The 16,618-nt window shown below is 31.7% G+C and overlaps 1 protein-coding gene across 1 annotated transcript in view; it reads right to left on the bottom strand.

Moving 5' to 3' along the window:
- Positions 1-3,765: 3,765 nt before the first annotated feature.
- Positions 3,766-16,618, bottom strand: part of LOC107450838 (uncharacterized) — a 56,972-nt gene continuing 44,119 nt past the window's right edge. Inside the window, exons 13-17 of the mRNA XM_043048299.3 lie at positions 15,327-15,452; positions 13,685-13,772; positions 11,592-11,706; positions 11,448-11,501; positions 3,766-3,947 (exon numbers count right to left, since the gene is read on the bottom strand). Of these exons, the coding sequence (XP_042904233.2) occupies positions 3,834-3,947; positions 11,448-11,501; positions 11,592-11,706; positions 13,685-13,772; positions 15,327-15,452 (497 nt within the window). The 3' untranslated portion in view covers positions 3,766-3,833. The remainder of the gene's footprint in view (positions 3,948-11,447; positions 11,502-11,591; positions 11,707-13,684; positions 13,773-15,326; positions 15,453-16,618) is intronic.

The following is a 16,618-nucleotide window of genomic DNA, read 5'->3' on the forward strand; positions in this document are numbered from 1 at the left end:
TAAAAACCTTACAATTTAAATTTTTTTTTTTAGTTCATTATCAAAATAACGGGAAGAAAATTTATGTATGAAATTATCTCTGTTTTATAATAATGTGTGCAAAAAGGCTTTGATTGCTTCATTAGGATTCATAGGGTGAAAAAAGTTAAATTAACATTATATAAATAAATTTCAATAATAAACACACTAAAAGGAAACTGTCTAAATAAATTCCACATTTAATTTACTTTATGTTTTATAAAATGCTTGTGAGCAAAGATGATAAAAAAATATTACGAAATGACTCTAGAATATAGATTTTTTAATTTCAATAAATAAATTATTAAAAATAATCACACTGAAAACAAAAAGCCGTCTTCAGAAGTTCCGAATATAATCTACTTCATGTTTTGTAAAATCAATATATTTTGTAAATAATAAAGATTTTTATAGTTAAACTAAAATTCTGTGAAAAAAGTTCCTTATTTCATGATATTGCTTAAAAATGTTTTGAAAATCCCTCTAGAACATGAGGAAATGACGTCATGAAAGAATGTCAAGTATCATGGATTAGCGTTGATATTCAAACATCTGACTGTAAAGAGAAGAGTAACTTATAGTGATAAACACCTGTCATTTTGGAAAAAATGCAACATCTTGAGCCGTGATGACTCAGGGGATAGAGCGTTCACCTTTCTATGAGGTGAACCTGGCTCGAATCCCAGAGATGGCTGGTCGATATGAATTCACAGACCACAATGCTGACGTAAAATATCCTCAGTGGTAGACGGATCATGGGCTAGAGCCTCTTTGCCGTCAGGCTAACCGCGGGAGGTTTCCCTCTCCATGTAACGCAAATGCAAGTTAGTTCCATCAAAAGCTCTCCCTATACTTGATCCAGGAGTTTCCTTGTCTTCTGGGTTGCGTTCAAAATTACAAGTCTACGGAGTTGAAAATAAGTACTCGTAAGCCCAAAAAATTGGGTCGGCTGTTCAACGACAGTTATAAAACTCACCCAACTTGTTATTTTGAGGGAACCTGAATCCGTCGTACCCGCAGAGAGTACGTTCGATGTTATAACAAAAAATATCTTGCGCACTTGGCCCGCGAACCATTGAGATTGTGTCTTAGAACGAAAAAATCTGATTATTAGATCAAAAACTATTCATGGTGGTAATGTACACTGGCTCGTCATTAGAGACCAGTCAATTTTTCAGAACTCAAGGAAGGTAGGCAGTCATACTTTGCTTACGTCGCACTGGATCTACACAATGGGCTACTGGCGACGGTCAGGGAAACATTCCTGAGGATGATCCGAAGACATGCCATCGTCATTTTGATCCTCTGCAGAGGGGATGACTCCCCCTCTAGTAGGTAGTCCGATGCGAAGTCGAGCACTTTACGGTAGAACAGTTTAACGAGGACCGATACCGCGCACCCTCGGTCCCTATACGCAGGTTGATCGGAGTGCTCACCGACGCTAGCCAGTGATGCTTGATTTTGGTGTTCTACTGGGAACCGTGTCTAACTGCGATGTTCAGAAAACACACAAAAATCAGTATCAAAACCAGGATATTTAAACCAGAAAATCATGACGAATTCCACCCACAAAGCATGTAACCTGACGGCAATATGGCGTCGGAATTTTCTTTTTATAGAAAGCAAAAATGCTGCAGTTTCTAACCTTTCATCCTAAAAAAGATTAAAAATGATCTTTAAAGCTTTTGTAAAAAGTAGTGTCACTTGGAATAAAATGGTCACTAAGGTCCATCATGACGTTTTAGCTGACGTTCCACTGCATTGTCCATTAAAATTTCATGACAAGGTGGACTTTAGCTGAGCATATAAGACTTTGCGAATAGAAACCTTATCATTAACTAGATTTAAGATTACTTTCAACTTGAGACTAGCTTTATTCAAGGAATTTTTCACGCTTGAAAACCCTAAGTAAGGGGTGACGAACCTTTATACACCAACGTGCCATTTTCTCTAAAAAATTGCTTAATGAGGTCATAGACGTGCCGTCAAATAATTTTGACTTCGTGATTATTGGGAAAATAATAATACTAAATACTATCAACTCAAAACTCTTTATTCACATTGAAAAAAAAAAAAAAAAAAAAAGCATTTTGCAATGTCTCAGTTATACGCGTAATTCAACTTAAAGTAACATCAATGTGACTTCTGTTGTTGCAGATTAGATGACAAATATCTTATATTAGGTTCTAAGATGTTAGTTTAAGCAGGACTGTTGATTTTTTTTTGCTATTTATTTATTGTTAGCTTGTTTTTTACGGTTATTAATTGCTTTTTTAGTATTAATTTTTTTTATTAATAATTGTTTAATATTTTGTGAATTTTAATTTAATTGTTACATATGCTTCATAGCGTAATAACATTTGTGTAATAACAATTGTGAACGGTGGAGTGCCCTAAATATTGTGTCGCGTGCCATTGGTTCGCCATCCCTGCCCTAAGTCAACCTCGATTTAAGGTTTTTATATAGAAGATAGTTTCCCAAGGTTTTGGATGAGAGTGGTGTGCATAGATAGAGCAGGTTGTCACAGATCTCATTTTAAGGTTTGAAGATTTACACGTAAAATGCATAACAAACCCTTTTAGGCATCTGAAACAATCCCATATAGCAAAATAAGGTTTATTTTAATTCTGCAAAATCCTTTTAATGTAAACCTAAAAAGGTTTTTGTTATGCAGTTTACGTGTAAACCTTCTAATCTTAAAACGAGATGTGTAACCATCTGCTCTATTCTACGCACTTTACCCTCATCCAAAACCTTGGAAAACAACCTTAAATCGAGGTTCACTTAGGGTTTTCAAGCGAGAAAAAAAATCCCTTACAAAAGCTAGTCTCAAGGTGAAAATAATCTTAAATGTAGGTCATTATAAGGTTTCTTTTCGCAACATATGTTTAGCTAACATCCACCTTGTCTTGAAATTTTAATGGACAATGCAATCGGATCCTATCGCTAGTGTGACAACAGCTAAAACTTAATGATGGACCTGAAGGTCTGGTTTCTTAGGACAAGCGCCTTATCTGGGCGTCAGCGTCCCGCTGACGCCAACAAAATACTGGTTTGTCAGCTAATGGCCTGGTTTCTTAGAACTAGCGCCTTATCTGGGCGTCAGCGGAAAGTTGACGTAGAGCTGACGCCAAAAAAATACTTTTTTGTTAGCTCAGTGTGAGCAGGTCGTTCAACGCAGACGTTATCTCTCATTGCGCATGCGTTAATAACGTAAACAAATATTTATTTTGAATTTGTATTGATTTTGTTATTGTCGACCAGTGTTTTAGAGAACAAATAATGACTTTGTCCAAGAAAAAACATATTATAGCTGAGCTAAATGAAGAAGCTATGTTTAATGTCATAGTCTTGGCTGATTTCAATGTGCTGTTGGATGTTGTCCGCCATTGCTTCTGTGGTTAACGTCACGTTGTAATCCAACTGCAGTTGAGTTGGACGGCAATGGTAGTTCAAGATGAGCGTTCAATGACGTATACTATCAAACTCACAAATGGACCAATCAGAGGTTAGCGCTGATTTCCAGCTGACGGCGTCCTGTCCTAAGAAACCAAGCCTTTTAATCCTTTTTAAAAAAGCTTTGAGAAATAATTTTTAATCTTTTTAGGATGAAAGGTTTGAAAGTGCACTATTTTTGCTTTATTGAAAAAAGGTTTTTAGTGAAAACACTTTTGTGACAATAAAAAGAAAAGTCCGACACAAGGATTGCCGTAAGATTACTGGGATTATTATAATACATCTGAATATTTCATTGATGAAAATGGCAGGTTTTATTAACTTGTGATGATACAGAATGTGAATGAATACATTTGAGTCAATGGTAGTCTTCAACTTCAATTAAATAGAATATTGTAGGAGAGGTGTCCTTAACATAGCAGAGTAGGGGTCCTATTTCTTTGCCCAGTACATCAGACACATTACACTGAGGCTGAAACAACAAAATAAATGGAATTGAGCCATCACTAGACTTGCAATGGAAAATAAAATTACACAGAGATTGATTTTATTTCTCTCATTCGTCTTATACACTAAGAGTATAAGACGAAGGGGTGTTTGTCACAGAGTGTGAAAAATTCTGAAAATTTTATGAGCAAAAAATCGATACCAATTCAGGGAGCGTAGTCAAATTATTCACCACAAAATAAGCACCTTTCAAGTACTCAAAAAATATATTTAAGCACTTTAAAAAATATCATAATTAGTCAAAGTTGGAAAGTTTTTGACAATTGACGTTTTTATTTTGTTTTAACCATCATGTCAAAAAAAAAAAAAAACTCTTTGGTATTGTTTTTGACAATTGTCAAAAATTATGATATTTTGAATCATGTAATCATGCGTTTTCATAGGCTACAGACTAACAATACGCCAAAATAGATTAGGGTTATCAACATGGTAAAAGAAAAATCTAATTTTGAAAAATAGAAAAATTAAGCACTTTTTGATAACATCCAATGAAAAAAGCACCTTTAAGGGCTTTTAAAAAACGAAAATAAGCACCTTCTAAGCACTTTTTAAAAACGCTATGCACCCTGCAATTTTTATATCATACATGTTTAGTATTTAACATAACTTTTTGAACTAACATTTATAATTACTTTCTAATGCAGACACCTTTAGAGCAACTAATTTGAGAAGAAAAAAAAACTTACTTCTTACAACAATAGCGATATTGGATTTTAAAAAAGCGAAAATACAAATTTCAATAACGAATTTTTATATCGAATAAAAACAAATTCGCCAATGACTGGCTTGCTTCAGCTAAAATTTGAAATTGATAAAATAAAAAAATAAAAATAATGACAAAAATAGAAATCATAGAAATTTAAAAGATAATTCACTTTAGAAATGGCATTTTTACTTTCATTTTTTGAAAGAATACCGTCATTTTCAAAGAACATGATAAAAACGTTTTATATACAAGGTCCGGCTATTAATTTCCAGGACTGAGGTAACTGTAGGAGAAAGAAAAGCCGGAATATGGCGCTAATGATTGCATATTGAAGAGTGTTTTCTTGCTCATGTGCAGTGCAATCGGCGCCATTCTGAAGTGAGTGGTTCTCGTGGAAAGGCGCATTAAAACGGAGCTCTTAAATTCGTGTTGTCGAAGTGAGATGGAGCAAAGAATTAACATTAAATTTTGCTTCAAATTGGGCAAGACAGCTGCAGAAACCTACGAATTGTTAAAACAAGTTTATGGCAAGGAAGCATTATCTCGCTCAAGAGCTTTTGAATGGTTTAAACGCTTTTGAACGCGAAAGCGTGGAAGATGATCCGCACACAGTTCGGTCGCAGTTCGCACGCAAGCCGGAAGCAATTGGAAAAGTTCGCGTACACACATTGCGTTTGACTGTGAGGTGATTCTCAGCTCAGCATGGTGTCGTTGAGTCGCAGCATCCACCATACTCGCCAGACCTAGCACACACTTTTTCCTGTTTCTTAAGCAGAAAAATTCATTGAAGGAAACAAGATTTCAGGATGTCGAAGCCTGCAAGAAAACTGTAACGTCACTAATAAAGAGCATTCCAAAAGTGGACTTTAAAACTTCTTTCCGAAATTTGTACAGTCGAGCACAGACGTGTATTACGGCTGATGGGGATTACTTCGAATAATATTAAATGGCTATGTGTTTAACTTTTTTTTCTTCTGAGTTATTCCATGAGTCCTGGAAATTAATAGCCAGACCTTGTATATTAAAAACATTTTATATAAGTAAAAACATTTTATATATATTATTTTTAAAAATATGAGTATGAGTGGGGATTTTGATTCAAATTCAGATATTCGGAATACCATGAAATTGCGTGTGTGGGGGAGGGGGATTTCATTTTAATTATTAGATTTTTCGGCGAATAGTTAATATCATGAGAAATTTGGTTTAATACAGAGATTCATGACTTTCCAGTTGTGCAGATATACCTTGTCTATGGGATGGGAGCTCCCGAGAAAGCCCTTTTGAACACCCTGTGCAAGCCTTGATGTGCGAATGCTGAAAGAGAAATGGGCCTGAAACATTACCATAGATTTGGAAGAGCAGCATTGTTCACACCCAAGTCAAAATTTTTGATGGTTAAAGTGCGATTCATGATGATCACCATCATCCATTATTTGTCCTTGATTATTGATATACCAACAAACTTTCATCATTTTATGATGGAAAATGGCACTTTAATACTATGATGGTTGACCATCATGAGAAGTTTGATTCTCTTGAGGCTAACCATCGAGAGAAGTTTGATTCTCATGGACCAACAGCCCATAATTATCAGTGATGGTCCATGATGGTTCCAACTATAGACTATGAAAGTTCTTTTTGATTCTCAGGACTATACAATCAAAAATATTTGTTTTTTTCTTATGATGGACCATCTTTAATTAGCATGAATTCTTACATTGGGGTGATGGTGGCTCATGATCGTTCCAACATTTGATTTCTAAGAAATTATGATGGAAATTTCTGATGGTTCAACACAAATAAACCATCAAAGTAAGTTGCTATTCTTATGTTGGACCATCATAAATCAGTCTGAATTCCTACTTTGGGGTGACAGTTTAGTTATGTTGGTTACCATCGAAAAATATAATGGTTTGTGATGGAATTATTAATGGTTACCCTCAAGAATATGTTCGTCCATCAATGGAAAACCATCAAAAATTTTGACTTGGGCATACATCTCAGAGTTCATGGTTCCAATCACAGGAACTAACGGACCCAAACCGCGAGAGACACCCCCACACCATTATGCTTCCAACACCATAACAACCGTGTGTCCGGATAGGACACATGTGTTCGGATAATTTTGGCCAGATAGTGTATTATCTAATCTAGGATGTACAACTGCTTCCGTTCTATATGTAAACAAATACCATATACAAACCACCATAAATTTTGAAGTCGCAAAAAGAAATGAAAAAAAAATTTTACAGCAAGGATATAATTTTTTAAATTTTATTTTATAACTGAATTGAATAGCTAACTAATAACTAACTATAACTAATTGAACAGCTAATTTTGAGTTCAACTTCACAGCCATGCGATTTTGAATCAAACCCAGAAGACAAGGAAACTCCTGGATCAAACATTGGGACATACTAGAGTTCCTGTTATCTAACTTAGAAAGTAACGACTTACGGGTTGCATTATCTGATGGATTGAGAATGAAAATTTACCAAAATAAAATGAAGTTTTTTTTTTCTCATAGAAGTCATGGACAAGGTATGAGGGGCACCAGAATTTAATGTCGTTTCGGCGCATTAAATGTTCATTAGTCTCAAAAACAGATTCCTTATTTTCGATCACTTTCGATTCAGCATCGAAAAGTTGTTGTTAACGAGGGTGAATACATTAATTAAAAATAAAATCTTGATAACAAATATCAAATGCACTGGAACGACATTCATTTTCGGTCCCCCTAATATTTTTTTTGGCGGAATATCAAAATTATAGGCATGTAAAACTTTTTCTTGCCTTTAAAATCAATCTTAACTATTCTAAGTATCTATTATACCCGGAAATATATAAAAACCCATTAATTTTGTTAAATGATTAAATTCAAAAAAATTATCGTATCTTGCCACTTTTAATCAAGTTTTCAATATTACAAGCTGAATAAAATGTTAATTTTATGATAAAATTTAGTTTTCTTGAAAAGGGAAAATATATAGCAATAACTGACACAGGCCTTTACGACAAAATCCCAAGAATGGGATGCGACAAGAAGGAGTTCAATCAATTTACGTTTCGAGTGTTGTAGTAAATAATTTCGTATTAAAAATAGAGATTTAAAAAAAAAAATGTAGAATTTAGTAGCGATAACTCCAGGAAAGTTAATTGAAAAAAAGAAAGAATTATGACGTTAACAGGGTTGCCACTCAAATCTGGATAAAAAAAATATTCCCTGTATATATTATACACAATGTATTATTATACACAATTATTATTATACAATTATATTATTATACAATGTATATATTATACACAGAGGAAAGAATTACTGTGGTCTTGTATGAGCTATATTGGGCTAACTATACTACTTTTAATTGATGGAAAAACTTTGAGTAAAAAAGGAGCAGCTGAACATACCAAAATGATCCTATAATAAATGAAATAGTTTAATATAGCTGAAATATCTTCCTTAAATGTGCCATAGATTACCCTTTGAGAAGTTACTATTGTTTAAAAGACAAAAATGAAAAACAAAATTCCTCACATTTTCCCAACAAATTTTGGTGATTCTTTAAATTCCCTGTATTTTTCAGGTTTTCCCTGTGGAGTGGCAACCCTGTTAAATAGTGAATACTCAGGTGCCTGATTTGAATTTTTTGTATCATAATAATATGAGGATTTTAAAATAACATGAGGGAAAAGAACTGATCAGAACGCTGCACGATTTTAGTGCAACTTAAGTATGTCTAAAAGTATTTGTGATCGGAATTTCTCGTTTCTTATTACAGTAGGGAACCGATTATCCGGAATGATCGGGACCATCGCTATTCCGGATAACTGATTTTTCCGGTTTTCTGCATCGCTACAAAAAGCCGTTTTTTAATTGTTAAACCAAACTGAAATAAAATTTTTTTTTGGATATAATCTTAAAAAGAAGAAAAAACGATGAAATACACTAATGATTATTTCCAAAATGATGGTAAGGTAAACATCTTTCAAAAAAGAAAGGAAAATCCTAAAATCTTATGAGGGAAAAAATTTTTTTTTTTAAAAATGGCGGGAAAATTTATCGAATTTCATTCCGGTTTTTTGGTTTTCCGGTTTTCTGATTTCCGGATAACGGGTTCTGTACTGTAGTATAAAAATGTAGGGATTTAAAAACATTTTTTCAAAAAAAAAAAGTGGGATGGTAATCAGTAAAACTTGCAACAACTGTGAAAAAAGTCGATAGAAAAAGCTGTGGTATCGTCGCGTTATAAAGTGAAACAAATGCAAAAATTAAATTTTGAGTGTCTAATAATAATCTATAAGAAGTATAGGGATTAAAAAAAAAACGCAGAGAAAATTGGCAATAATAGGTGATAAAACGCTCAAAATACCGTATGGATTTATGATGGTATCCAGCGCAGGGATAACTCAAAAGCGCGATTTGAATTTTCTATGTCGAAATAATATTGGAATTTCAAAAACCGTGAGAAAATGCATCACATTAACTGCAATCGAGAAAAAAAAAGATCTAACCACGGATTTACAAAAGTATCGAGTGAGTAGAAAAATAATTAATGAAATGTAAGATTCGAAATATCAATGTCGCAATATATGAACAATTAATTCGATCAAATCGTAGTCAAATAAAAAAAAAAAAGGGTGTATACATCACATTGTTTAAATAATTATTCTGTTAAAAATTGGAATTTGCAACAAAAATTGCTACTCATTAAAATATAAGGTTAAAAAAAGTAACGAAAACGCCATTTTTTCTAGCGAGCAATCTTTCAGATTTTTACCATTTCGAAATTATATTTTTAGATCAGCAATTTTACACTTGTGAGTTTACTTCAGTTTTTCCTTAATTCCAGTCTGGAATTTCTTTTCTCCAAGTTTATCTGAAGCTGCATTCTTCTTTAACAAATAAAAATAAGAACTTAGGCTGAAGAAAAATGAGGGCATGGTTAAAGAGAATTTGCGCAACAAAATTCGGGGAACTGCGAGAAATGTATCGTTAACTAGATTTTGAATTTTGAGAAAATTTTGTTGTAATATAAATTGTTGATTTGCAAAAGAATCAAATGCTTGCGGAATGAATTTTTTTTTTCGTTCTATAGCAACAAAGAATCTGTGGCATTTTAGCCTAATAGAAATACTGTTTATTTGTTAATTTCAATTAATTTTGCTGATTTTTTGTTGTTTTGATTTATGCATTGTACTTATTATTGTTTTTGCATTTATTTTCTTATAAATAGTTTTGAAACTTGAAATTTTAAGTATTTTCTAGGTGTTTCTATATGTTCTTATTAATCTTGTATTTTTTAATGACAGAGTCTTAACATTTTAATTCCAATTTGTAATTTGGAATAAAAGTAATATTAATGTATATAAATGTGTGTGTATATATACATATAGCAGAATAAAGACGAAGATAAACTTGCTTCGTAATCATGATGATAATATTAATTTTTTGGATTTGGGTATTAAAAAAGAAAATATCTACATTGTTGATTTATACGATAAAGGAAATGATTTTAATTTTACAATAACTAAACTAATCACTTGGAATTCTAATGTTTCTAAAAACATCCATTTAAATATAATTTTTAATCAAATGAATAGAATTAAAAGAATATGTAGTATGAAAAAGCAGACACTCTTTCAAAATTTGATTTTAAAAAAAATGGATGCCCAACTAAAAAAATTAAATTCTACATAAAATCATTAAGATAATTGTATAGCATAATTGACTAAATATTGTATAATTGACTAAAAACCTCTTTGTTATTTTACATTTTTACCATGCGCAAATCCAATTCAGACGAATCTGCGGTTAAAAATCTGGTCAAAACATGTTTCTCTCTCTCTCTTTTTTAAATAAATGTTAATATTCTAAAAACTTGAAAAATTTTCTAATTGAATATTAACCTTATTAATTATAAACTTCTTTAAATTATCCAGTACAATATTAACTTGTACACATCCATTTTTGGGCCAACCCTTGGTAACTAACAAATCGAACATGCTTCAGTACAGCAGGAAGAACGCAGCATGAAATTAAATCCTTTTAATTACACTTTTGACTCCATTGGCACTTTTGTTTTCATATTTTGTAATCTGGGAATCTTATTACAAAAATATTTAAATCATCCTTGAAAGATTTCGGTACATGTAAGTTCATTTGAATTCGCGACTAGCTTTATATATTTCGTTTTCTGTTTTGTTTACCTTGCATTTTATTTTCTGTTTTTTTGCATGATATACGTTTTACTTAATGTGTTCTGTTTTGTTTCAATTTATTTTTGAGTGCTCCTCACACTATTGTATTGATAAATTTCGCTTTGGCTATATTGATGCAATATTAGGAAGCACTCCTTCCCGCGGATATAATCGTGGAAGCTGATGAAGAGATTATATCTTTTCATTTTCTTGTTTTCTGGCTTTTTGAAACACATTTTTTAAATATTTCATTTGAATAATTTTTCTTCTTTTCTTTTCATTTATCTTTATTATTTTCAATGTTTTTTCGATATTTTTATAATTTTAACTTTATGGATATATATATATATATATATATATATATATATATATATATATATATATATATATATATAAATACATAGAGAGAGAAATTGAGAAATTATCAAGTTTCCAGTGAGCAGAATAGGTGTTAAAATATCAATACAAATTCCAATGAACCCACAATGCATGAGAAAAACAGTTTTTTTAAATATTAAGTAATTGAACGAATAAAAAAACAAATAAAAAAAATCTTACTTGGTAAGAATTCTCCTTCAATGATAAAATTCTTTTGATTGTAACTGAAGAAAGCTAAAAAAAAAATAAAAAAATAAATAAGAACAAAGTATTAAGGAGACTCAATCACATAAAGATGTCATGAGTAGAACATTTATTGCCTACCTCAATATTCAAGAGAATATTTTGCAAGGATTCACTTGAGACAGTGACGTTCATCTTTACTTTCAGGAAAGGATGTTCCACGACCCGACAGCAGTCCTCACAGAATATAACGTCTCTAGAATAAAATAACTACCTCATGAAAAATATATTGCAGTGACTGATCTGAAAGTCAGTCACATGAAATCAATCAATATCTCAGACTTGCAAATCAGAACGCTATTGTATTTTATGTTTCTATAGCCGTCGTCGAACGGCCGACCCGATGTCGGGTTTACGACTACCGATGTTCGACTCCGCAGCCTCGTAGTTTTGACCTGAATCCGGAAGACGAGGAAAGTCCTCGATCAGTACCCCCAGAAGTATGATTTGTAACTGCAACATGGAAGACTTTGTGACTCGACCGATTTAACGTGCACCAATCACCAGTCTTCGGCTGACGAGGATCGAACCCACGACCTCTCGGGTGTGCTTGCAATACGGAAGAATTTACCCCGACCCGCCCTTAATTAGGGCATACGGGTGCTTGCAATATATACATCCCCTATATATTCTTGCAATATATACATCCCCTATATATTCTTGCAATATATACATCCCCTATATATTCTTGCAATATATACATCCCCTATATATTCTTGCAATATATACATCCCCTATATATTCTTGCAATATATACATCCCCTATATATTCTTGCAATATATACATCCCCTATATATTCTTGCAATATATACATCCCCTATATATTCTTGCAATATATACATCCCCTATATATTCTTGCAATATATACATACCCGAGTTAACTTGTGATAACCAGGGAAGCGGTACAACTTTTGAACAATTAAGATTGGATTTTTGTAAGTGAAAATCCGATCATTAGAAGAATGGATAACGTTTTCTTTTGGCACATTGTACATAAACACATACATAAAAGCAACATTAATAATTTTCTCACTGTTTTTCACTTCAAAATTATTTTTGTTAAAAAGAAAGCAAAAAAAAATAAAATACTCGATTAATGTAAAAGTGCTTGATAACGCATAAAAAAAAAAGTTGAAAGTTATTCCTAAACACATCATGGGTTCCTATACTCGGCATAATTTATTATCGCTAAATTTATTCAATTTTGAAGCCGAATTAGAATGAAAGTCAAAGATATGATCTTCAGACATTTTGCACACAAAGTTTCACTTCTTTTTCTGAATAGATTTGAATAAATTGGGGAATATTATTTAATTATCAGAACACAAAGTTGAAACAAATAATAGAAAGGGTTGCCACAGAAGAAAATGAACTAAATACTTGATTTTAGTAGCCTAAAGCATGAAAATAGTTGCCTAAATAAGAAGAAAAATATGACTAAAATTTTTATTAAATGACTTAATTGTCATATAATCATGATCCGTTTTGTCAAGTCAGTTGCAAATATGACAATTTTTAAAGCAACATTAGTGTTCTAACTTTACCTTTTTATATAAAAAAATGAGTATATTTGCAGAAATTAAATACTTTTAATTACTAGAATTCATTAAAAAAAACATACTTTTTCTAAAATTTTTTCCCTTTTATCAATAATTGATTAAGCAAATATGTATATATATATATACTTATTGTGTGCGAAAAGTATTTACTCAAATTCGAAATATCATATTAAAAAAGGATTCTTTAAAAAAATCTTGCAGAATTTCGCAGCAATAACCATTGAAAAGGCGATTGAAAAACGAAATAGACTTACGATGGCAACTGTGCAAGTTGAGTGCATCAAAAAGTGATGACTTAAATTTGCAATTCAAAATTTTTTATTTTCAAAAAAGAAAATAAATAAAGTTCATTGTGTTCCCGTGGGCCGCAGGTTGTTAACCCAATTTATGCTTAAAAAAAAAAAAAAAACATAGCTAGGAGTATAGAAATTTCCCCAAATAGTCTCCTTTTACTGAAAATAGTTGCTCTTTTTTAAAAGCTTTTTCAGGCAAACAAAAGTTGCCATATTTGCCTCAGGTGGTCACATTTTAGTCACCCGCGGCAACCCTGCATACCAAAAACGAGATAAAACAAAATTTATGTTGATAATAAAAAATTGAATCAAGAAACTTACTCATAGTTTTGAATTAGATTTTCATTTCCACAGAAACTGCACTGAAGCCAGATGAATGCATTTTTTTCATCTACATTTGTTATATTTCCTGAAACATAAAATACAAATTAAAGAGATCATAAAAATAGGAGAGCCAAAACTATTTCTAACTGCAATTTCTTTTTAGGTCGAATCAAATGTATAAGAATATTAATACTAAAATACGAAATTCGATAACCATTATATCATATTATGGAAAAAATAAATCACACTGAAAGAGAGGTGCGATTTACGATAAAATCATTGTGAATGGACAGGGTTGGTTGCAACTCAAATCAGGAAAAAAAATTCCCTGTGTTTTCTCCGTACATATTATATACAATATATTAAGAGGCAACACAACAATAGCTGTGCTCTTGTGTGAGCTATAGTGGGCTAACTATATTTATTAGTTTTAATTGCTGGAAAAACAGCTGAACATACTTAAATAATGCTGTAGTAAATGAAATAGTTTAGTATAGCTGAAACATCATGGTTAAATATCCATAGATTACTCTTTGAGAGGTCACCATTCTTTAAAAGAAGAATATAATAAATAAAATTCCCTGTATTCTCCCAGTTTGTAAAGAAACAATCAAAATTTTTTGCATTTTCCCTGTTATTTCAGGTGATTTTAAAATTTCCTGTATTTTCCAGGTTTACCCTATTCAGCGGGTCATGATCGAGCGAGTCAAAAAGTTATTTCTTAAGATCAATAAGCACACTTGGCGTAATAACATTGCATAAAGAATATAAGACTTTTTGAAAAATTTGTGAGGAAAGAGCTAAAAAAAAAGCTAAATAACAGCTGAAAAATGGTCCATTCATTGGTGTGAAGCAATCTTCAAGAATCGAACACTTCAAATGAAATTAGGATGGAATCATCACTAATCAAACGTTCCAAGTAAACTCATCAAAAAGTGATAATTCAAACTCCAAATTCACATGTTGTAATAACATAGCCAGAGTTGGCAAGGTTTAGGACAAAATGGAGTTATCCAAAACCAGGGTTTAAACTGTCCTGTCAAAATTGTTATAAATTATCCAAAGCCCTTTTATTCAAATTATGTCACAATTTAAAAAAAAAAAAATAACGTGAAAAAAGAAAGGTTAATATAGACATTAACAAAATGCAAAATAATTTTCAAAGATTTTAGATGATCATGATAAAATAACTATTTTCAGACCAAGAACTCTTCTTTTAATTATGTAATCCAACAGAAAAAGATCCATAGATTTTTCGGTTCGATTTCAGAGGGTGGAAAATGAAGCCTGAAATTGAAAATATCTTGCAAAATGCAGCAGAGTTGCATATGATAGCGCAAGAATCTCACCTCAGGAGACGCACATGTGGACTCACCGATGGTATGCCGAAATGGATTGCTCAAATGAATTGTGAAAATGTTGGATAGAACAATGCGAAAACCAAGCTTTTGCATAATACGTGCCATAAATCGACACGTCGATGAAAAAAAAAATCTCATTTTCAAAAAGGGGAAAATGAAGCACTTTTTAAAAACACTCCATGAAAAAAGCATCTTTAAGTTCCTTTAATAAACGAAAATAAGCACTTTTTTAAAATGATAGAAGTGGGTCAGAAAAAAATTTGTTAAAAGATACAAACCTTTGACAGTGAGAATGTCAGCTACATTTAAATCAGGTCTGAGTGGTAATTCAACATCTTGAATAGAAATATCCTCATTTGAGAGATGAGAAGATATCTGACTGTATTCATCCACATACAGATTACCTATTGGAAGAGAACACTGTTAATTAAGGACTGTTCTCTGTAACCCAGAGTTGGCAAGGACGGAATGGATTAATCCATGGTTTAAACCGTCCTGCCCGAAACGCCTTTGTTCATAATATATATCACAATTTAAAAAAAAAAAATAATGTGAAAAATTAAAGGTTAATTTTTGAACATGAAACAAAACGAAGACAAGTTTTAAATTTATTAAAAAAGTTTATTATTATTTTTAATATTACATTATTTATCCATATGCAAAAACATAATTTATCAATATTAAAAGCATATATATAAGGTATTCACTTTTGTTGTTCAATGAATTGTGCAGCTTCAAGAGTTATTAATCTTTTACTATTATATTATATTTTCCTTTAATATGTTTAAGCAACTTGTATAAAAAGTATCAAATATTTATTAATATATGTTATTATTATGTGTACAATGGTTACACATATAGAATTTTTACCTTTTACCAATGTTGAAGGTTTTGGACACTTTAAGACAGTAAAACCAATGTGTCCTGTCCAACACTAGTTTAGGACATCCACAACCCCAATCCTGATTGTAACCATTGCTTGGATTGGAAATTGTGATTTACTGAGTTGTTTATGATATTTCCCGATGAATCGTTGTCTACACGCATAGTTCCCAATAATATATCAATGCCTGCAATATTGGGCAAAGGAGCATTTTCCTCCGTAATAAGTGCGCAGTCATCTTTTTTTACATTGTGACTCATTGTTTTGCTGACACGATGAATCCGAATGTGATCGAGAATCGAAGTGTCGTTGAATCTTTTACTTATGGAAGGGTTTCCAATTCACTAGTATGACTCTATTCTATGTCAGGGTACCTTAGATTGACATTGTCGATAACTATCTCCACTGTATTTAATTAAAAAAATTCTACTTTTCATGCAAAAAGAACTAGACAAACTTTGTTTTAACAGCTTAGCAAGATTTTGTTTTTTATTTTTCTAATGTGTGGGTACAACATTCATTTTTAAAAAATCAAGAAAAATGTGGAGAAAATAATATGTTTAGCTTGTAGAGAATATATTGCTTTTATTAAATAAAATGGTTTTAATGTGTTACTTTAAATAGTTTTTCCATAAAGTGTACCAGATGGCAAATGCAGAGTAAGCAAAAAAAAAAAAAACCTTGCAT

This window comes from Parasteatoda tepidariorum, chromosome 10, assembly GCF_982258835.1.
Source record: "Parasteatoda tepidariorum strain Cologne lab strain chromosome 10, Ptep-v5.0, whole genome shotgun sequence".
In the NCBI taxonomy this organism is placed as follows: domain Eukaryota; kingdom Metazoa; phylum Arthropoda; class Arachnida; order Araneae; family Theridiidae; genus Parasteatoda; species Parasteatoda tepidariorum.